The sequence below is a fragment of the Sceloporus undulatus genome, chromosome 9 (assembly GCF_019175285.1).
Source record: "Sceloporus undulatus isolate JIND9_A2432 ecotype Alabama chromosome 9, SceUnd_v1.1, whole genome shotgun sequence".
Classification (NCBI taxonomy): domain Eukaryota; kingdom Metazoa; phylum Chordata; class Lepidosauria; order Squamata; family Phrynosomatidae; genus Sceloporus; species Sceloporus undulatus.
Window position 1 is genome coordinate 22,605,666 of NC_056530.1, and position 22,209 is coordinate 22,627,874.

General features: G+C 46.8%; 1 protein-coding gene across 2 annotated transcripts; it reads right to left on the reverse strand.

Annotated features, from left to right (window-relative positions):
- Positions 1–116: 116 nt before the first annotated feature.
- Positions 117–19,515, reverse strand: LOC121915906 (transmembrane protein 87A-like). Of its 2 annotated transcripts, none has more exons than XM_042440535.1 (20): positions 19,330–19,515; positions 14,164–14,230; positions 13,980–14,071; positions 13,184–13,294; positions 12,354–12,425; positions 11,067–11,258; positions 10,671–10,758; positions 10,377–10,441; positions 9,036–9,219; positions 8,441–8,540; positions 7,968–8,061; positions 7,411–7,479; positions 5,689–5,797; positions 5,294–5,352; positions 4,673–4,776; positions 4,167–4,246; positions 3,948–4,009; positions 3,368–3,420; positions 2,783–2,813; positions 117–2,569 (listed from the first exon to the last, which is right to left on the reverse strand). In XM_042440535.1, exons 1-20 carry the CDS (start codon positions 19,477–19,479, stop codon positions 2,528–2,530), a joined length of 1,824 nt encoding a protein of 607 aa, XP_042296469.1. In that variant the 5' UTR covers positions 19,480–19,515; the 3' UTR covers positions 117–2,527. The 2 variants fall into 2 exon arrangements, with proteins under 2 accessions (XP_042296469.1, XP_042296468.1); XM_042440534.1 differs by lacking the exon at positions 7,411–7,479 and adding an exon at positions 7,778–7,849.
- Positions 19,516–22,209: the final 2,694 nt, after the last annotated feature.

Consider the following 22,209-nt stretch of genomic DNA (forward strand, 5'->3'; position numbering starts at 1 on the left):
TTTTTGCCAAAGAACCAATGTCCAGAAAGACATTAACTTCATTAAGTGATGTATAGCTGTACCCTTAATATTCCTTCCCAAAACACAGTCCCCCTTGACACACACAAAGACACAAATTTGGGGGTGTGATTTTTTTCTTCTTTTAAATATTACTGCATAAAACACAGACACCTTCCCCTCCCAGAAGTCTTATGTACAATTTCAAAATAAATAAAGATTCTTGGTAAGGAAATCTTAATCTTCCTGCCCTCCCGCCCCGAATCATCCAGACAATTTCAAAGCACATCGGATCAGAGGAAAGGGGAGAACAAAAACAAAACAAGCCATGAGTAAAGCTCTCTCCGTGGCTCCAATTGGGTTTCATTTTTCATTAGAAAACTATTTTTTAAAATGCAGAACTAAGGCTGGGCATGATCTACGTCAAGCGGTCCAAATAGGGAAGGCTCTTCTTTATTGTGCAAGTCAAGAAGAGAGCATCGCTTTGGACCTAAGAGCATGAGAGGGACAGGGCAAAAGTGACTGTATTTTGAACAAAACGGTTTCCATCCAATTGGACCAGAATGGGCAACTGTGAGTGGCTAGCATTAGCCCCTTAGGAGATAGTGGAGGCATGCACCCCCAAAACCTTTGCCCCAAAACATGCTCTAAGGAGCTCTTGGACATATTTTGTACCCTCCTGACCATTTTATGCTCAGAAGAGGCTTTTTTAGCAACAAGAAATCACTTCTTGTTTTAAAAAAAGGCCTCCCCTGGAACTAAAATGGCCTGGGAGAGGCCAAAAAACATGGGCGAAATGCCCCCACACACCCCTGAGGAAATTTGGAGGCAAAACAAGTCTTTGAAAAATTCATATCCTTCCAGATGTGGTCCATGGGCAATACTATGCCGACCCCCAAGTCAGATTCAAACCGGAAAGGATGGAATGCCCTCTCTCCGCCTGTCAGTTAACAAACTGTGCTCTTGAGGTCCCTGTGATGCTCCTGGCCTGGAGCACAGATATAGGAGTTGCTGCTACCAAATTTGATCCAAGAGCCTTCAACTAACCAGGTGAAAGCCACACACAACTGGCTTCATGCTCAGCGGTGTGGGGTCCCCTGTTGAGTTGCTCTTTATCCATGGCTCCCCTTATGTTGTTTTCATTGGGTTTTAGGTAATAGCAACATAAGAGAAAGGCTGTAGAAACCCCATTCCAGCGGCAAAGGTTTCACTCCTCTCCTCCTTGCAAAATGAACTCCTGACTCAACTGAGGTTAACACATAATGCAAGCTGGGATGTCCAAGTGTCAAACTGCTCACAGAAAGGACCATTGGGTTAGTGTAACAGACTGTTTTATCACTTACACTAGGAGATAACCAGTCACTCCCTGCACACAAGAAGAGTGGCAGCAAATGTGCAGACCACTGCCATGGAAGAAGCAGGCACTCAGCACATGCATTGAGATCAGCCTGGGTTCATCAACGCCTGGCTCTTGGGAAGCCTACAAGCCAAGGCACTTATGGGAAGGCTGGCTTGGAAAATGTCCCAAGTCAACCTTTCCATAAGTGTTTTGGCTCATAGGACCCTCTGAGTTGAGTGTTCACAATACCAAAAAAGAGCTGGGTGCCAAGCAATCTGGTGTAGAAACGCTGGCAGGATGTTCCGTTTTGCTGGAACTTCCTAGGATCTCAGCCACAGCCCTCTTCCTTGCCTTAGTGACAGACAACCGTGACCTTCCACATCACTCCCTCTTTCTTTGTCCCTTTCAAAAAGTATAGCCTCTGTTGGCCTCTTCTCTGCAAATACACCCACACTGTCATCAAAAAGACAGGTGCCCATATCTTACGCCTTTTAAAGAAATTCCTTTCATGGAGACCCTGAGCATCCAGCACCAACCCATTCCCTTCCCCTCCTCCTATCGAAAATGAAACAATGGAGAGAAATACATGCATATGCTTGTGGTCACTGGTCACCTTTCCACCACCGAGGCCTCGCAAGGCTGGGATGACAGTGTAACCTGGAGGAAGGCGAGCAGAAAAGGCAAGACATTTGTAACGTTCCTCTCAGCTCTGGATTTGTATATACACACACCCTTCAGCCGTTACATTTCCTGCAATCCACACAGGTCCAACCACCGTAGTAATCCCAAGCCAGGCAATACTCCAGGCCTGAGTAGCCTCTGCGTTTCCACCCTGGAAAACCCACTTTCCAAATGCAGTCTGGGAGAGAGGCAAACGGAGCCAAAAGTCAGTCGTGTCGTTCCAGGACCCTCCTCTCCAACAGGAGGAAACAGGGACCTCAGCGCTTCTGCCCCCCAGTTTTGGTGGGGCAGGCAAAAGTCCTGGCCTGACAAAAGCTCCAGAGTTAGAAAGGCAAAAGGTAATAAAATAATCTTTTTAACCATATACAAATATATATATATATATATGGAGATATATATATATATAAATATATGCAAGTGAAAAAATGAAAAAGGAGATGTCCATCTTCATCCCTATACAAAACCCATCAGGAAGGGATGACGGCCGAGCAAGTGGTCTGGATCTGGTTTTTATTCCATCTTGGACATTTCAAACTTGGTGGTCACTATTTCCTGCAAGGGTCACGGGGAAAAGCGGGGAAAGAAAAAGAAGAGAAAAGAAATGATAATATCCTTTGTCTTTATAGCAGGACAGGAATTCTACCAAAAGTCCAGTATACTAATGGAGCCTGCCTTTATCTCCGCTCCTATTTCACTTTCTCTCCTCAATTTTCCATCTCATTCATGCTGAATGGAGCTCTGAATATGCCACTGAAGCACACTTACCTCATCAGAGTCCAGCAAAGGAGGCAGCACACTGGAAGAGAAGGGAGAAGGATAGGAATTACACTCCAAACAAAATCATGGTATCTGTAGCCTGCTAGTGGGTGGCTCTGTGTTCCGGTAGTTACATTTTAAGAACTTCAGCTACTTCTACTTCCTTCTATTACTATTTGATGCAAGACTAATTTTGTAGTCTGGTTTTCTTGGACATTTGTAGGCTGCTTCAAACAGAATGGTCTCAAGTCCACTAATAGGTGACTAGATCGATCCTCCCCTCCTGGGCTAAGGTGACAACTAGGTGCCCTTTCCTGCCACACAGTTACCGGCGGCTTTTCAACACCCTACTTTTCAGTAGCACACTTGCAAATTACATTATAGCACTATGAATCCACTTTACCTATGAAAGCAACATCCTATGGGATCCTGGGGTCAAAGTGGTGGATCATAGCGCTATAACTGTGTGGTGTGAAAAGAAACTTAGGTGGACTTGAAGCAATCCATTACTCGCTGAAATGACTGAACGCTGTATAGCTTGACTGCCCAAATAAACACACAGGAGATCTATATCTCTATATATCTGAAACTTACACATCAGCCATAGAAGAGGGAATGTTTTCTTCCACCCATTTCAAGTCTTCATCCTGCGAAAGGAGAAAAGAAGCACACTAGTTGGAGAGAGCAAGGTTTAAGGAGGTAAAAGAGTAAGGAACACAAGCTGAACAAATTAAATATGCTTTTTAATAGCATGGCTGGGAAAACCACCTCTGTTAAAATTTCACCTAGTTGTATATTAGTAGGGGCACCCAACCCATCCACCAGAACAGTGTGAGGCCAAGGAGTTTACAATCTCAAAAAAAGTGATGATAATTCAGTTTATTTTCAAATAATTCAGTTTATTTTCTTGGATTTGGTCATATTTATTTGCAATTTGCAGCAACCGATGTAAGCTGAGGACAAAGAGGAGAAGTGGAAAGAGGAGAGAGAAACTGGGACCTTTTAAAAGCAGGCGATAAAGTGGGACGGCAGAAGATTAACTGGGAATTAACTGAGAATTAGTTGCCAAAATGGGACAGTTAAAGGGCATGTAATCCTAAAACTTAAAAAAGGAAGGGGAATGGGGTGTGTATGTTAGAATCCATTTTATGGTGGTACAATACAAGATTCTTACCACTCTGCTGCCCTTGAGGATCCCATTGGCTTCGGGTTTTCCACCTCTCATCTTCATTCCTTCTGCAAAATGAACAAAGAAACAAAAAACTCCTCTCAGTCACAAAACGGATCTCTTTCAGTCTGATGTTATTGTAGACGGAAATGATGGCCTCACAAGTCCCGTCAAGTCCTATGGGGTGGAACAGGTGTCCCCCCAAAGGGGTCCAGCCTGACTTACCATAGGCCTCGTTGACCATGTGCTCTTCATCTTCATCCTCCTGTTCACTGCCTTCATCTACCAAAGGCATAAAGGCATATCTGTGAAAGTAAGCCAAGAAACCAGCATTATCAGGAGGGGACAGTGACGGGATGTTCATACACACTGCTCTCTCGGCTTGGATTGAAAGTGCATCCTATAAAACTCAGTACCAATATAGGTACTACAGGATCATTCCCAGACCCACGACTAAGAATTCTTTCCTTGGCTGCATCTACACTGCACAATTAATGCACTTTGACACTGCCTTAACTGCCATGGCTCAGTGCTATGGAATCCTGGGGTTTGCTGTGACACCAGAACACTCTGATAGAAAGGCTAAATATCTCACAAAACCCAGGATTCCATTGCACTGAGCCATGGCAGTTAAAGTGGTATCAAACTGGATTATTTCCAAAGTACAGATGCTGCCAAAGTCTTCCACCTTGGATACAAAGAACCCAGACCTGGATGGGGCTTCTCCATACCTTTGGTTATTGGCAGATGGTCTCCACAAGAACATGATCACCAACAGGATGATGGAGAAAAGGAACCTCCAAAAGGCATCATCGATCCAGAGTTCCCTCCAGTCCTGGTGAGTGAGGTTACAAAGAACATAAGCTCCCAAAATGGCATAGTCCTTTGCCTAATAACCTTGCAGACATACTAAAACTCTCCCAGCCCCACAGAAAAGCCTCTCATAACCTCCACATACCTCTTTTCCATCAAAGGCAATCTCAAAATGGCAACACGAAGTGATGCAACATCCCTCCCAAGCACCATTTGGTGGCCCACTCATGCTTTAAACTGAAGCCTCTCTAGGAAAAGCATTTACTCGCCCTCAACCCCCGTTTCAAGTTTTCGTTTAGACAGGAAAAACTGCTTGTTGGTGGTAAATCTTTATTTGGGGAATACATTCCAAATGACCCCCCCCCCTTTTTTTTTTTAATAGACTTGGTCGAGACCTGCAATATCACTGAGACACTGGGCAAAGGATGCAATAACTAAGAATTAAGGGGTTGCACCATTTTTTAAAAACTAATTTTAAAAAGGCAGGGGAAAGGCCCAACTTGGCTCCCCGATCCCCCCATCAGGAAACGCCAACTCACAGACTGACAGGTGGCAAGCCGGAATGTCTTTGTGGTCCAAATAATGAAGATCACCGAGGCTGTGGAGAGAACCATTACACGGAAGTCAGGTCTAATGGTAGGGGCTGAAATACCAGTTGACTGGGAGTGTGGAGATATGCACAAATGTTTTGTTCCACATCTTGGTGGGGGACCAGAACCTGGATTTTCCACACCCCAGATCTGTGCTTTAACCACTTCATACCACTGCCTCTAAAAAAACCCATCGGAATGGGTAAGTCACACTTCTCCTACCTGATGCCCGCCAGCTGTCAGACTACAACTCCCATAATTCCAAAGGAGTCGGGTATCTCTTCCACTCAAACACACACACACACACACACACACACACACCCCTTTCAATGAAATCAACTCACCAATGACAGCGAAGATGAGAGTGTTGGTAAAATGGCGGTAGAGGGAGAGCTTGACCAAGTTCCGACGGAGTTTCAAAAGCTTCATGGTCTGCACCAGACTAATGAGGATGTGTTGCTCATTAAGGAAGACAGTATTGTGTGGAAAGGGGAGGAAACAGAGAAGCCACCCAGATGGGGAACATGGGAACTAGACCTCCCTCCAAGCAATGTACAGTCCTGGCACCACAGGCGATAAAACCCACTTCCAAACTGACTCTCCTATCATTGTGGACCTTACCATAACTGTCCAATCGTTCACCCGGAACGAGGGCAACTGTCCACCCCATTTCCCTAAATATTTCCTTGCAATGGCCCAGAAAAAATCAAGAGCATTTCAAATTACAAGTGGCGAAAAACAGAAGAAACTACCAACGGCCAACTTTAGGCATCAACAAAATACACAGCTTGCTTCTGGACTTTCTGAACCAAGCTGTATTTTTTGAGTCTGCTTCAATCTCCTACTGTTGCAAGATCCACCACGTATATCGATAGATCTTCACAAGCATGAATGTGGCTTACATTGGAGTTCAAGAATCCCAAGCACTGGGGTTTTAATGTCAATTTAGAGTGGAAGGTTTCCGGATGGTGCAAAACAGGTCTAAGTCCTCAGTCCTTACTTTTGAAAACAAGGAGAAAACACAAGGAGGTGATGACAAGCTAATCCTCGAAACAGGAATAACCCCCCCTAATATAAATCATAAATTGATAATGCAATAAGATATCCAAAACAAACAGTGGTTATATCCACTTTCTACTCTACAAATGCAAGTGTCTAGAACTATACGAATAAAAACCTGTAGGGTAAAACAACTTCCATTAATTGCCACAGAAACTGATGTACAAAAATCCACTTTAGAGAACTAGGGATCCCAGTAGGACTATAACAATCTAGAAATCACGGCAAACGACAAATTACACTTTTACAAGTTGAGTCCCAGTAGAAATGAGATACATTAAAGCTAGCTGAGGGTTCCTCTGGGACTATAAAAATCCAAGGGTCACCATAGATGAATACCCTTTTATTACCTGAGGGTCCCAGTAGGAGACAGCTATTATCAGGATGTATATACGGCTGTTCCAACAATCGTCCTCAGCCGTGCGCATTCATTTATCCAAAACATCAATGCATACTGTGGAAGTATATATTTTGTATGTTCTTATACAAATGGAAATTAAATGGGTCTAGATGATTAGCTTGTCATCACCTCCTAGTGTTTTTCAGGTTTTAGGATGGAGCACCAACACAAGTAAATAGCCCTCTGTGCCCCATCCTAAAAGGAATGCACTTATGTATCTAAATCACTAACAAAGTGCCAGCCAGTGGCTCCACATATTAAAAATAGGGCTTTTAAGACTCTCCTCTAGAACGCATGACCACACTATCCTACCTTCTGGCTCCTGGGACAGAGGCTTGTACTAATAAGAGTTACAAGTGAACCAAAGTCCCAGAATCCCTTTCTTCCTGTCTTACCGACTGCAGAGCCAACAACTTCCCTTTCCCAGGGAATCCATGTTAAGGGGGGGGGGATCCATGTCATTATGGCAAAAGAGGTCAACAGCTTAAAACACAGTGAATGTTTGTAGCGTTAGAAGGTCCAAAAACTGTCCGAGGGAAGAGGGAGGAGGAGGAGAAGGTAAGGAACAAGCAGGTTAAACCCGAGATAGGCCTGCTGTAGAGGATATCCACCAGCAAAGGGCAGAGTCAAGCATAGCCAAGGGGATAGCAGCTAGCAGCACCAAGTCATCTTGCGCCTGGGGAAAAAGGAGAGAAAAAAAAAAGAGAGAGAAGGAAAAGAGATTTTTGATGAGGAGAGATAGGAGGAGGGGTAGGAATACAGAGTGTGGGCAAAAAGCAGGGTTCATTTGCTGTTAAATATAGGACTTATCAACAGTTAACATTATCACCTAGGGTGAATGAGAATTGCTGGCAGGTGACCCACACAGGGATGTTGTAAAATAGAGAGGAGGGAAGGCTGTCAACATGCTGTAAGCATAAACCACACAGTTTCTTACACACACACACACACACAAAACTCCTGGTAAAGGATATCCACCAGACGATACAGGAATCCACAAAAGCCAGAAAAATTTCACAGCCGAGGGTGGCTACGTTTGGTTGTTCCTGGGGTAGAGGATAATCAGACGCTGAGACTGGAGTCCCAGATTCTCCTAGTCCAGCACACACATACTCCTGGTCCTACTTTACCCCCTCCCCATTGGCTGACTGTCTTCCCCCTTACCGATTTCACCCGCAGGACTCCTTCGATGATGGAGAAGATCAGGTACATGAGTCCGACACCAACGACACGGTTCAAGAGGGCTCCCAGTCGCGGCCTGAAGGCAGGGAAATAGAGTCTGGTCAAGAGCGGTGCTACTGGTTATACCCTGAGGCTGGGTATCTTAATTCTGTGATGAAATGCTGCTCTCCCACCCACCATGGATAAGGCCCTGAATTTACTCATGGGGAGCCAGGGGTATGTCGCTACCTATTTCAAACAAATGAAAGTGCATGTGACCTACAGGAGTCTGAGAGGGCCAAAAATTGAGAGGCTGTGGCTTTCAGATTGTTATCAAAGCTGAGCTTCTAAATAGAGATACCAATGATTATGGGACCTTGGGGCTTCTTCAGGCTCTGATCCTCAGCTACGATGCTTCCCTCTCCTCCTGAGCAAAGCTACTCCACCAAACACAATTTCTTATTTGGGATACTCACTTGACAATGCCATATCCCAGGCTTGCAATGATGACAAGTACTCGGGCCAACATCCGCTTCACAGCGCACAAAACCTCAGCGAATATCACAGCTCCTTGAACTGGAAAAAGAGGAAGATGGAAAGAATTCCTTTGAGACAAAGCATGTTTTGGTGGAAGGGTGAGAGCTGGAGAGGAATAGCTGGATGGCTTTGAAGGAACACTCCACAACCTTTCACTGGGATACTGCTCCTCTGTGTTTAACACAGATCCAAGGAGATGGGATTATTCAGAGAAGAGAATTATGTGACCCAAGCAAGAACTGCTTGAAAATCACACTAATGGAGACCTTGGGGCTTGAGAAGACTGCTAGGGTGGGGGGCAGGGTTCAGGGGCTACAAACATGGGCTTCAAGGGCTCCATGTGGCCTCTGGGCTGCACTATGTGTACCCTTGTTTTTAATGCTTTGCTCTTAGATATTTAACTCTTTTGTGGGGTTTGTCAGCATACACCACATCACACTGTACTGCAGCAAACTGAGTGACCCAACCAAGTTCAATTCTACAAAGGAAAAATGTTTCTGCTTGGGAAGAGGGTTCAAAATGAACACCACTCACCTGACACTCCCTGGCTCTGGATGCTCTGGAACTCAGCGTAGAAGACAGCCTTCTCCAGCATACCCAGAAGGATGACGCCACCGATCCAGAACTGAATGCGGAGGATGTCACGCCAGTAGCAGGCCAGAAGGATGAGCCAGAGGACACCATAGAGAACATACACGATGCACATCACCATATAGAACTACAGTCAGTGCAGGGAAGGAGGAAAGAAAAGAGATGGTTGAGTTTGGAGCACTAGGAGAATTCAGTATTGCATGGGAAGTGAACTTGTGGCCCTTGGATTGCATCTTGATCTCATGAGATTCCTATGGGATACCACTTTCTCCAGGCCACCACATTTTGGGGGCACCTTGGCTTTCTCTACACCATTAGAACAGATTGAGATTGACTGGTTTATTTAAATATTTATGGCATTCGGTAGGCTCAAAATCAAACCAAATTGACAATGCACCAAGACTAATGTACACGTATCTACATGGAACTGACTGACACTGCATCAACATTGCAGAAATAATCCAGTTTGACATCACTTTCATTCTATGACTCAATGATCCCATAATGGTAGGCATGCATGAAAGCAACAGAACTTGGAAATATTATCTTTTTCTGGATTGAAGCTCCCAGAATCCCTTACAGCTATCCTGGCTAGGGATTCTGAGAGTTGTAGTCATCAAAAGTAACTTTTCCAAAGCATTAGGACACACTAAATTCTTTTTTACTCCAAACTCCAGGAAAATAAAACTAAATTGGTTAACACACAACCATTCTACAGTTTTCCACTGTAATACAGTTCCAGAGGAAAGAGCTCATCAGGTGTTTATCTATCAGCGAAGAGCATCCTTTTCAGGTCTACCATCCATGCCAAATTCAGACGGCTACCTATGCACAAAATGGTCCCATATTCACCTGTTCCTCCCTCCCCCCCCAAAAAAACCCCTCTTTGCTGCAGTGGAAAGAGGAAAAGTTCCCAGAAAGTAGAGAAAATTTAAAGGAGGATTATGGGAAACAGAAACTACCAGGGTCAAAGAATTCATTACATCCTATTCTCAACCCTTCTTAGCTCCCTAAGATTTTAGTCTTAAAGCTGCTTTCTTTCACTTTTAATAAAACTCTTGATTCCAAAAGCTTTGCCTCAGGTTCCAGGCTGGAAATTTTTGGAAAACAAAAGGTTTAAAAAGTGAATGCCACGTGAATCCCAGGGCACAATTCTAAAATCATGACATGGGGTTTGGTTCAAAGGGCTCAGAGTCAAACTGAACTGACCATGCACCAAGACTGATACAGCCACATCTATCTCTGCAGTGGAGAAGAAAGGTATCGTCTCAAACCTCAACTCACCACCATCAGAGGCCACTCAGAAGCTGAGATGTACTGGTAGACAGGATGCTTCATCTGGACATCAACTGGAGGTTGAAATGGGAAAGGAAACATGTGGATGAAAAAGGCACTGAAGAGGATGGTGCAGCTGAGGAGGAAGTCATCAGGTGTAAAAATGACCAACCTACATTCTGGAGACCCCCACTCAAAATCCCACCCCTCTTCTGTATGACGACGAAGGTGCCTTTGTTTTCATGGTATGCTGGGCAAAGGAAAACCTACTAATACCCCATTAAACCTGTTGGTATCACTCACTAGGGATCTCCCAGTTCGAAGACTGGCTCTTGATGCTAAGGATGAAGACGTATGGTCCATCGTCCCATGTTGCAGCAATTGCTGAAGGCTGAAAAGCAAACACATCCTGAGTCATCCAAGGAGCAGCATTACGGCAGGCTATTCATGGTGAACTGGCCGTCTCTAAGAAGGCATGATGGGAAAGACCCCCCTGCCCTGAAGCTAGTGTCAGAAATCAGAACTACACCTTCCAGAATCCCCCCCTCAGCCCAGCCACTAGCTATGCTGCCCATGATGTACTCCAACCATAACTTGGGTTTGGCTCTAAGGAGATGAGATTCATGCATAACACAACACGACTGGACTGAATTGGAGTCATAAGGCTGCTCTCTTACGCTTCTAAGCAATTTAAATCACCTCTGGCGGGGTCTTTTTTGCATCAGGTTTCTTGGTGTCTTCACCATCTGTCGGAGCAGAGGGCTTCCCTGCCTGGCCCTTCTCTGTTGCTTTTTGTCCTTCTTTGGGGATTTGGCTGCTTCCTGCCTCCTTTTCCTTCTCATCTTTCTTGTCATCTGAAGGTTTGGGGGCATCCCGCTTTTCTACCCCTGGCTGTGGATTGAACATGGACATTGGTATTAGGGGACGGAGATGAGAAAATGAGTCTCCTCTGACCCAGGTTCCTGCAACAGATACATAAATGTAAGAGCTAGTGAACCCCAAATTGACAAATATGGCAAACTGCTGTTGCTGAAAATGCTGCTGTTATTGTTTAATCCTCATGTAACAGGAAATTTTCCAGGAATTTCATTTTGTCACAGAAGTCACCAAAACCAAACCAAACCAAAAAACTGGATCTGAATGGTAGGCATTTCCCAGCATCTGCCTGAAAGCAGCTTTCCCCACCACCAAGCAAACACCTTTGAGTGTTAACGGTTTGTTGCTGAAGGTCTTTTAACTGGGGTGTGTTTTAGTGTATTTGTGTTGGTATCATTATAGTTTGACATTATAGTTCCTTTTAAAAACTCTTTTAAATTCATGTTTTTAATTGGCATACATTTGCCATTTAGGAAGGAGTCAGAGCCAGACAGTAGAAAAACAGAGGCCTGTTCCAGACTGCCCAAATAAAGCTGCTTTGGGTCTCTTTGCAGGTATGCTGTTTAAGTGATGCATGCATCCTAAGAATCCGGAAGCTGCACCAAAGCTGCACTCCAGAGCTTAGGAATGGAGTGTGGCTTTGGCGCGACCTCCGGACTCTTAGGACCCATGATTCATTTAAATAGCATACCTCCAAAGAGACCCGAAGCAGTTTTATTTTGGCAGTCTGTAACAGGCCAGAGTTGCTGAAGGTGTGTTGTATCCACAGCCTTAGTTGCTGAAAACATATACTCCAAATCATGTGAAAAATACATTTCCTATAATGGGGGGCCAACCAAATATCTCTGGGAAGCCTGCCATCAGGACATGTGCATTACTGCACCCTCCATCTCACTCCCCAGCAATGGATAGGCAGAGGCACATTGCCTCTGGGAATGGAGGGGATATATGGCTGTTCTGACTAGTAGCTGCTGATGGCCTACATTCTCCATGAATGGATCCAGTCACCTTATAAAGCCCATCATGGGCCAACCCAAGCCAGCTCACAAACTCCTCCTTTTCCTTGTAAAGGAAGCCCCCGTCTTTTGATGCCCTCTTATCTCAACTCACCAAACTGGCGACAGGTTGTTGCCCTCGTAAAGGCCTCAGTTTCCGGGGCTTTGGGAGTTCTGTGATGTGCAGCTAAAAAAAAGGGAGGGGAGACAAAATCAACCCTCTTCTCTCCCACCAAAAGCCACTGCCCCTGAGACAGCTTTGCATTCACTGCAACAAAAGAGGGAATCCTGCAGCTATACAGATATTGTTGAAATACAGTAACCAGTATTTCTCAGCATCAAGTTTGTCAGTGAGAGTGATGGGAGATGTGTTCCAAGAACAGATGGAGGACTGCACTGTGAAACAAATCTGCTTCTAATATGGTTGTAATATTTGCCTCCATGTTGGTTTCACTGAAGCAGCTGGGCCAAATCCTGGCTGCAGGGTGAGATCTGGGCAATATAGACCCAAAATATAACTTTTTATAGCTCTGCTCCAACATGCTATCTAGGTTTTTTTCTTTCCAGTATGCCACCTAGAAATACAGTTGAATCCTGATCCCACCCCATGTTTTGGCCCTACACAAACTGTCCTTGAGTGTACTATGAAGCCCAAAGCTTCCTCCTCCCGCTATTCTGTTTCTTTTCTAGGTGTCCCCTCTCCCAGAAACTGCCTCGCCAAACTTTTTTCTCTTCCAAGATTACCCTACCCCTATCAGATTACCCTACCCCTGCTTCAGAGACTGCTGGCCTAACCCCATCCCTTCCAAACCACCCCAGTGTCTACTGTTTGCTAATGCACATCTTCCTTCTACCTCGACGCTCACCAAAGATCTCTTTGAAATGAGCTCCCATTTCCCCCACTCTCAAAAGTCTGATGCTTGTCTGCCATTTTGAATGTCCCACCTCATGAAGGCGGCCGCATTGAATCTGGGTGCTCTGCAAAGTGTACTGGCCATCCCCAACTGTGCTGACCGCATCTTCATAATTCTTCAGGTATGAAATGGCTTCGTTTTTCTGTTTGGAGAGAAAGGGAAAATGTAAACAATTCTTCAACAGGAAATTAATTTATGTCCCTGTGATTACACACTTGAGTTTTGAGTGTCATAGTTGTGGGACGTCTCCACCTTCCACCTGCCCCAGAAATCCCATTGGCTTGGGCTGGGATAAGTATGGCCCACAGCCCACGGATCTGATTTTTGGGAGCCCCAAAGCACCCCCAGTCTATCGTACCGCCAACCCCCGCCCCATCGTCTCTTACCTTTATCTTATGTTTTATATGCATTTTAAACTGTTTTGAACATTTTAATAACAATAATCATTTACACATTTTAATATCTTATCATTTATATATCTTTTAAACAGGATTAAATATGTTAATATTATGATCTGTTTAAGGTTTTGTTATGTTTTTAAATTGTACCACATGTTTTTCTTATTGTGTTTTGTTTTAATTCTATGCTATAAGCCGCCTTGGTTCTCACATGAGGAGAAAAGCATCAAATACAAATACATATTTGCGGATGTCATTTCTGCTGTCAAACATGTGGGAATGCAACGGAAAACTGTCAAACTCCCCTTCCAGCCCCTGGAACTGGCCCCTGACCCCCGACACACAGTTGATCTCCCCTGCCATGGGCTCTTAGGGTTTCCTGCCTTGTCCCTTCTTTTCCTATGAGTAAAGAGCTGGCTCGATCCTCACATTTATGTAGACCTCATTGTGGCAACGGGAACTGCGGAGGTACCATGTAATGTTCAAGACGATTTCAGAGCTGTTGCAGCGCTCATGTGGAACTGCAAAGGAAAACACAGTGAGGTCAGGTCTATGGGAAGCCAGCTGGGAGGGAAGATCTGTGCACACATTTTACAGAAGCCCTGGGACTTACATTTGACGATAATCCAAGTACCGCTAAACATCGTCTTGGAGAAGGTGAACACATTCTCTGTCTGGTTCTGGGTGGGGAAAAAAGAAAACACAACCTGAAGAACAGGGAAAGCATTTGTGGAGAGGGGCACACGCAGTCCTGGTTTTGGGCCATTACTTCCCCAAAGAAACCAGTTTAGGTGACCAGGGAAGAATTCTCCTTTCACGCTGACTCATAACATAAGCAAACATCTAGCCCTGGGTCTCCAGTGGAAATTTTCAACCTCAACTCCTCTGAAGGAGAAAATGGTGAAGGGAAGAGAAAGTATTGATGATATGCATGATAGGCAATGTTTTCCAATGGGTAAAGTTTGCAAACAGACAAGAACAAACACAAAGGAGTCTCAAGTCCACATCATGTGCTACAGAGGAACTTGCAGGGCAGCTTTGAGCAAACAACTACTGTCAGACCTCCCATCTCTGTTTACTGGGATAATCAGGATGGCCTACGATGGAATACAAGTGTACTATGTAATACAGGGTTTGGGGACATTTGTCCCACCAGAGATCAAGGCCTATAAATCCCATCAACCTCTCCATCATAGGCAAAGATCAGAGTCCAAACTATACAGAAGGCCAAAGAGTCCTCACAGCACTTGAACTGCAGAATGCTGTCAAGTAGGGCAACAGCATGAAAGTCAAGACATGTGGCATCTATTTTCTTTACAGTTATAGATCTTAGAATCGTAGGTTGGAAGAAACCACAAGGGCCATCCAGTTTATCCTCATTCTGCCATGCAAGAAGACACAATCCAAGGGCCATCCAGCTTCTATGAAGTTATGTAGGACAGAGCCATAGCAGTTATAGTGTCGAACTACTTTATTTCTGCAGTGTAGCTACATCCATAAAGAGGCCTTCTGCTGCCCACATGTTAAATTGTGTTCTAGGAAAATAGGTCTGGATTCCTTATGCCATTCTTTTGCTGACTCAAATCAGCCTTGCAACCTGTTGTTTTCCAAGGGCAAACATAGCTTTATTGTGCCCAAAAGCAATAAAGGCAGCTCAGACCTCAGAACAGCCCTTATCTTGCACTGGGGGGAAATCTGGTTACAAGGGCACCTGGCCAGGAGTGGCAAGCAAGCCCAGGCAGAGAGGTTCAGGAGAGAAGAGAAGAAAGCACCTTGTTGAATGAGACTGCTAGCCAGCCATAAAGCCCTGGGAAACGGACTACTACAGCTCACTCATGGAGAGGTTACTACATCTCCGAGGTTTATTCCATGGAAGACCAGAACTTGATCCAAATATTTGCTCCAGGCAAAGACATTTTCATTCCAACAGGCTTTTGAGATCTGAATGTTGTTGAAGAAAGGGCTTTTGGCAGGGCCTTGCATTGCTTCTGATTATTCTTTTTACAACACATTTTTATTATTTTAATTGTATTCTTAACAATATTCTCAATGCTTTTTATTGCTGGGTGCCTCCAAGTTGTTTCCGACTTTCGGCAACCCCCAAGATGAAACTATCACAAGGTTTTCTTTGTACGATTTCTTCAGATTTGCCATTGAGCTTCCTCCGAAGTTGAGAAAGTGTGACTTGATCCAGAGCATCCAGTGGGTTCCCATGGCAGGGCAAGGATTCAAACCTTGGTCTCCCTGAAGGCTCAAGATTTCGTAAAACTATAAATCACAGGTTTCCATAGGATGGAGCTGTAGCTATAAAGTGGTGTCCAACTGCATTGCTTCTACAACACAGAAGCACCCAACAGTTCTCACAGCAAAGAAATTCCACATACGGTTTAGATGCAATCTTCTTTCTTGTCATTTGAACCCATGAGTTTGTGTTCTAGTTTCTGGAGCAGCAGAAAATGAGCTCTCTCCAACTTCTACATTACATCCCTTCAGGTACTTTAAAAAAGGCCATCACCTATCATAGGGATGATAGAGCGAACACATTCCTCCCAGGGCAAAACAATCCCACCATGCTATACCCCCTAACTGGCTGGCATCAATCTCTTCTTATGCCCGGCTGGCAATGTCATGAAGAGCTGCCAAGCAAAAGGCCTCCTGTCCCTTCCTAGTCAAGAAAAACCATGGCTGTAGGAAGTCAGAAACTACAAATAGGACACCGACTGGGAATGCTACGGGGGACACTAAGTAACTTGTATGTCGGGGTAGGTAAAGGGTGGTAAAGTGTGGCCCCCGGCTGCACGGGGCCCTAGGAATGCCAAAGTGCATCCCTGAAACCCTCCACCCATTTTTTCATTGGCATTGATTTGGGGGAAATTTATTTTGCCTGAAAACTGGCTAACAGCACCTAAAATTGCGTGTCAAACGGTAGTTTGTGTCCCTTATTTCCAAGATGCTGAAACTGCCCCCCAACAACTGAAAAATAACAAGAGCAAAACCAGCTGAAAGTAGATCAAAATGGCAAATGAAAGCAATGCCAGATTTGTTCAGAGGAGGTTTGCCACTGACTTCCCCTGAGGCTGAGAGTATGTGACTTGCCCAAAGTCAGCCAGTGGTACTGTTACCAACGTATCCCAAAACTAAGTACAATTTGCCAGTTGTTTCCTCTATCTGTTGTGGTGGTGGGCCTTCAAGTCATTTCAGACGTATGGCGACCCTAAGGTGAACATATTACAAGGCTTTCATGGGAAGACGTGTTGGGAGGTGGTTGGTTTTTGCCTCCCTCTGAGGCTGAGAAAGTGTGCCTTGCCTGAGATCACCCAGTAGGTTTCTATGGCTGAGCAGGGATATGCAGCACATCTTTCGGCTTCACCGCTTCCTAGCCTTCTGCATGCCAGCAACGATCAACGGAAAGTAGAGCAAGGCAGCATTTCAAACCTTGAGGGAGGAAACAAGTTCCAGATACCTCACTTCTCTGCAGAGCTTGTCAGCCTCCGTAAACAGGTCCATTTCAGAAGCAAAGAAACACATTTTCGGCACTCCCTGCTTTCAAAGCGTTTGCAGGGAAAAGGCATTTTACCTCTGCTGCGTTTACATTTTGATTCCATCCACCAATCTGTTTGCTGAACAGTAATTTTATTCCCCTGCCATGTTTTATTTATCTTCAGGTAGACTGAAGTACACTGAATGTCGGATTTTATGGATGAACAAATGAAAGGGACAGGAAGGAGCGGTTGGTGGAGGAGGAAACACACCTTCTTAAAATGCAGTTGACTTCCAGGTAACCTCCTTTTGGAGGAAAAAGGCTCCTCTTGGCAGAGAGAGGGTGAAATCGCCCTTTATTTCAACAGAAGGAAGGGGGAATTGGCAGCATTTGGGTCGAAAGAAAGAAAGAAAGTGCAGTGGATGCATGCAAAAATCTATTGAGGAAGCAAATTAGGTTCAACAGTTGCTCATCTGTGAGACAGACACTTCTACCAGTCTCTGTTTTACTGGATCTCCTGAACAAACTGGCCTAAAATGGGAAAGGAGAAAGGAAAGAATGAATGCCGTGACATCTTTAACACTAACTGATTCAAAGATATAGCCATGTTAGTCTGTGGAATCAGTACATAGAGAGATCTTGTGGCCCCTTTGAGAGTCACTGAAAGAAAGAAGTTGGCAGCAGGAGCTTTCCTATGCTTCAGTCTACTTCCTCAGACAATGTTTAGTATCCTCTATACTGTGGCATAGTGTAATATACTGTAGTACATTTAGATGTAGCTGCGTTCGTCCGTAGAATCAGTACGTAGAGATCTTGTAGGGCCTTTGAGACTCACTGAAAGAAAGAAGTTGGCAGAAGGAGCTTTCATTGACTTCAGTCTTCTTCCTCAGATGCATTTTATTTCGCCTCTGAAATAAACCAGTGCATCTGAAGCAGAGCACTGAAACCATGGAAGCTCCTGTTGGAAGAAATCACTTCATCTCCAAGTTGCTGTTACATTCCTCCATGTTTCCATTTCGTGCCAGTATAGACTAACATGGCTCTCTCTTTGAAACATGAAGACAATTAGAGGCCAACCCTCCCCGAAATCTCCACCTTGAACAGAAAATCCAGCAGACGTTGGAGGGGAAAGCCATCTGCAATGCCACCCTCAGCCCCGGTTGCTGTCTCCTCTTCATCTAGTCGCTGCCCTCAATAAATCGCACTTGAGATGCTCCTCAAGAGAGACAAGGCTTTGGCTTCCAGTGCTGTGAGCTGCAAAATAGCTGCTCTCCCATCCTGAAAATGACCCCAAACAGAGGAGACCCCTCAGCTCTTTCCTATCTTCCTCAGAGGCCGCTTTCATTTTCATGCCTTCTTCTAGATAGGATGGATTCACATCCCCAAATAGGGTCCAGTCTTTCTCTGCCCCTCTGAAGGCCTCCTCCCTTCCCCTTGTCGCCAACAAAGTGCTCCTCAACAGCCGCCCAAAAAGGACTCATTCTGCCATTTTGGACATGGGTTGGCTTGAAGTATCCAAGTCTTCCCCCTGAAAGTACCCCTGTTCCTCTCCTAGGCCAAGGCTGGGCAGTGTGCAGCCTCCTTCAAAGCTCTTTCTCGGTCACACCAGATTCCCCAGACCACCTTGGCTCCAGAAAGCAGAGAGAGAGAGAGAGAGAGAGAGAGGAAGGCCACAGGTAAGGCAGACTCTATGAAGGGGGTCTTGGGTATGGATTTGCAGGACCTGAGCAGAGCAGTGGCGCCTCAGGGGTCTTGGAGAGGCCTCACCCAAAGGGTCGCCAGGGGCTGAGATCCCCTCAAGGGCAGTTAGTCACAACAGGCACACAGACACAGGATGGGTGTCTGTATATATGTCTATATATATATATATATATATATATAGAGAGAGAGAGAGAGTGATCTGAGTGTTGGAAACCCCCATCCTGCCATGAAGCCCAATGGCGACCCTGGGCGAGTCACACTCTCTCAGCCTCCAGGGAGGCCTAGGAGACCCTTCTGAACAGACCTGGCCAAGGAAGCCTTAAGGACAGCCTCAGGGCTGCGGGAACTCAGACAAGACCTGGAGGCACACAACAACAACAACAACAACATGCAATATAACAATATACAACACACAGCCCAAGGCGTTGAGGGTCCGTGGCCTCTCATACTGCATTGCCTTATGTACTATACTCTTATTAGGATCCCATGCCTTCCTCCTTCCCTTTCCCAGAATCCCACAGAAGTGTCCCAAGTGCGTCCCTTCCCACGTGACCCTCCTGTCGCGACAGGCCCCGCCCCCTCCGTCGCGACACTGACCCCTTCCGCCGTTCCGCTCCAGCGCCCGGGCTCCGAGGCGGTCCCTGCGGCGGGCTCCGGCGCCATCAGGGCTGCCAGCAGCGGCAGCACAAGGAGCCCCAGCCGGAGCCGCGGCCCCGAGCAGCGCGCCAGGCGCCCACCCGCCGCCATCCTCTTCCGGAACCAAGGGTCACGTGGCACACGGCGGGGCGGGGCCTCGGGGAAAGGGGCGGGGCGGCCATGGCACTGAACTCCGCGAGGCCCCGCCCGGGGGGACTGCGCATGTTATTTCCGCAGCCTAGCCCCTCCCCCGCCCTTAGGCCCCGCCCCGAGAAGGTTGCGCCATGTCACTTTCCCGCACGAGGCTACGCCCCCGCGCCGAGATCCCGCCCATGTCACGTTCCCCTGCGAAGCCCCGCCTAGAGAAACTGCGCGTGTCACTTTCGCTCGTGGCCCCGCCCCCTTCGCTAGGGTCCGCCCAGGGAGGTTGTGCCGTGTCACTTTCCCCGAGGCCCCGCCCAGAGACACTGCGCCACTCGTGGCCACGCCCCTTCACTGAAGGCCCGCCCACCCTGGCTCAGAGAGGCTGCAATATGTCGCTTTCCCAGCCTAGCTCCGCCCTCTCCCTTAGACCCCGCCCTCCCCGCCCCGGGAAGCTCCGCTATATCATTTCCCAGCGTGGCCCCGCCCCTTTCCTCAGGCCCTGCGCAGAGAAGTTGCGCCGTGTCATTTTCCCCGCGTGGCCCCACCCCTCCTTCGCCCAGAGAGGCTGCGTCATGCCATTTCCTCCGCACGGCCCCGCCCACCTCCTTTAGGCCCCGCCCACTCTTCCTGCACCTTTTAGGGACCGGCTGCAAAGAGGCAACCCTGAGGAGGGACGAAAAGGACTTCTACCTAGGGTAGAAGTGTCCAGAGCCTCCGTGGACTATGTTATACTGGATCAGTTTGAGTTGGTGAGTACCGAGGATGTGGACAAGATCCTCGGAAGTGTTCGGAAAACAACCTGCTCTCTTGATCCCTGCCCCTCATGGTTAGCGGCCCAGGGGGGACCGGTGGTAACCACATTGTTACGCCGGATTATCAACACCTCTCTCAGGGATGGGCGATTTCCATCGGATCTTAAATTGGCCATTGTAAGACCGATCCTAAAAAAGCCCTCCCTTGACCCCCTGGTACATAATAATTATCGGCCTGTTTCGCTGCTACCATTTTTGGGGAAGGTGATCGAGAGGGCGGTTGCGCTCCAGCTTCAGACGGTCTTGGATGAAACGGATTATCTGGATCCATTTCAAACTGGCTTCCGGGCGGGTCACGGGGTTGAGACGGCCATGGTCGCCTTGGTCGATGATCTCCGTCTGAGTGCTGACCGGGGAAGCGTGTCCCTGTTGGTGCTCTTGGACATCTCAGCGGCTTTCGATACCATAGACCATGGTATCCTTCTGGGACGCCTGGCTGAGGTGGGAATCGGGGGCACTGCGCTCCAGTGGTTCCGGTCCTACCTCTCTGGGAGGTCCCAGATGGTGCAGCTGGGAGACGTGTGCTCCAGCGAGCGGGCCCTTAAAACTGGGGTCCCTCAAGGAGCCATTCTGTCTCCCATGCTATTTAACATTTACATGAAACCGCTGGGAGAGATCATCCGGAGACATGGGGCGCGGGGTTATCAGTACGCTGATGACACCCAGATTATTTTCTCTATGTCTCCGACTGATGCAGTGACTGGGGATGGCGTCTCTCCTCTCGTGGCCTGTCTGGAGTCAGTAATGGGCTGGATGAGGAAAAACCGACTCAAACTGAATCCAGAGAAAACGGAGGTACTAGTGATAGGTTCCCCCGGTCCGGGAATGGCGGTGGTTCCACCTGTCCTGAACGGGGTCACGCTCCCGGTGAAGGACTCCGTGCGCAGTTTGGGGGTGCTTCTTGATTCGTCGCTTCATCTGACTGCTCAGGTGAATGCGACGGTCAAGAGCACTTGTTATCAGCTCCGGCTGATTCGCCAGCTGCGCCCATACCTGGACCGGAGGGACCTAGAAACTGTGGTACACGCTCTGGTAACTTCGAGACTGGACTTCTGCAATGTACTCTACATGGGGCAACCCTTATACCAAACTCGGAAGCTTCAAATGGTACAGAATATGGCAGCCCGGCTGGTCACTGGCGTATCCAGGACCAGCCACATAACACCTGTACTTAAAGACCTTCACTGGCTGCCCATCCGCTTCCGAGCTCAATATAAGGCGTTGGTTATTACCTACAAAGCCCTAAATGGCTTGGGCCCAGGATACCTAAAGGACCGCCTCTCCCCATACAATCCGCCTCGCACCCTCAGAACATCTGGGCAGCAATTGCTGAAGGTGCCTGGGGCTAGGTTAGCTTCTACTTCTAGAAGGGCCTTTTCTACAGCTGCCCCAGCCCTTTGGAACACGCTGCCCACCGAGCTCCGCTCATCTACTACCCTGGCCCAATTTAGGAAGGATCTCAAGACCTTCCTATTTAAGCAGGCATTCCCCGATTAAGATCCTGTGGGCCTCCCCTCCTCTTCCGTGGCCATGAGGACGGGCTATGGGGCTTTTATTGCTGTTTTTATTTTGTATATTGATGTTTATGCGCTTTTAACTTTGTATTTGTATGCACCTGTTGCACTGTTGTAAGCCGCCCTGATCTTCTTGGAAGGGCGGGATAGAAATAAAGATTTTATTATTTATTTTTATTAAGCAAGGGGCTGTTAATATTCGTTCTGCACTGTAGAAATAACAACCAAGTATAGCTCCCAGGATTCCATGGCACTGAGCAAGGGCAGTTAAAGCAGTTTCAAACTGGATTGTTCCTGCAGTGTGGCAGCAGAGTGAGGCTCTGCTTTGGCCCCACTTTAACTGCCTTGGCTTAATGCTATGGAATTCTGGG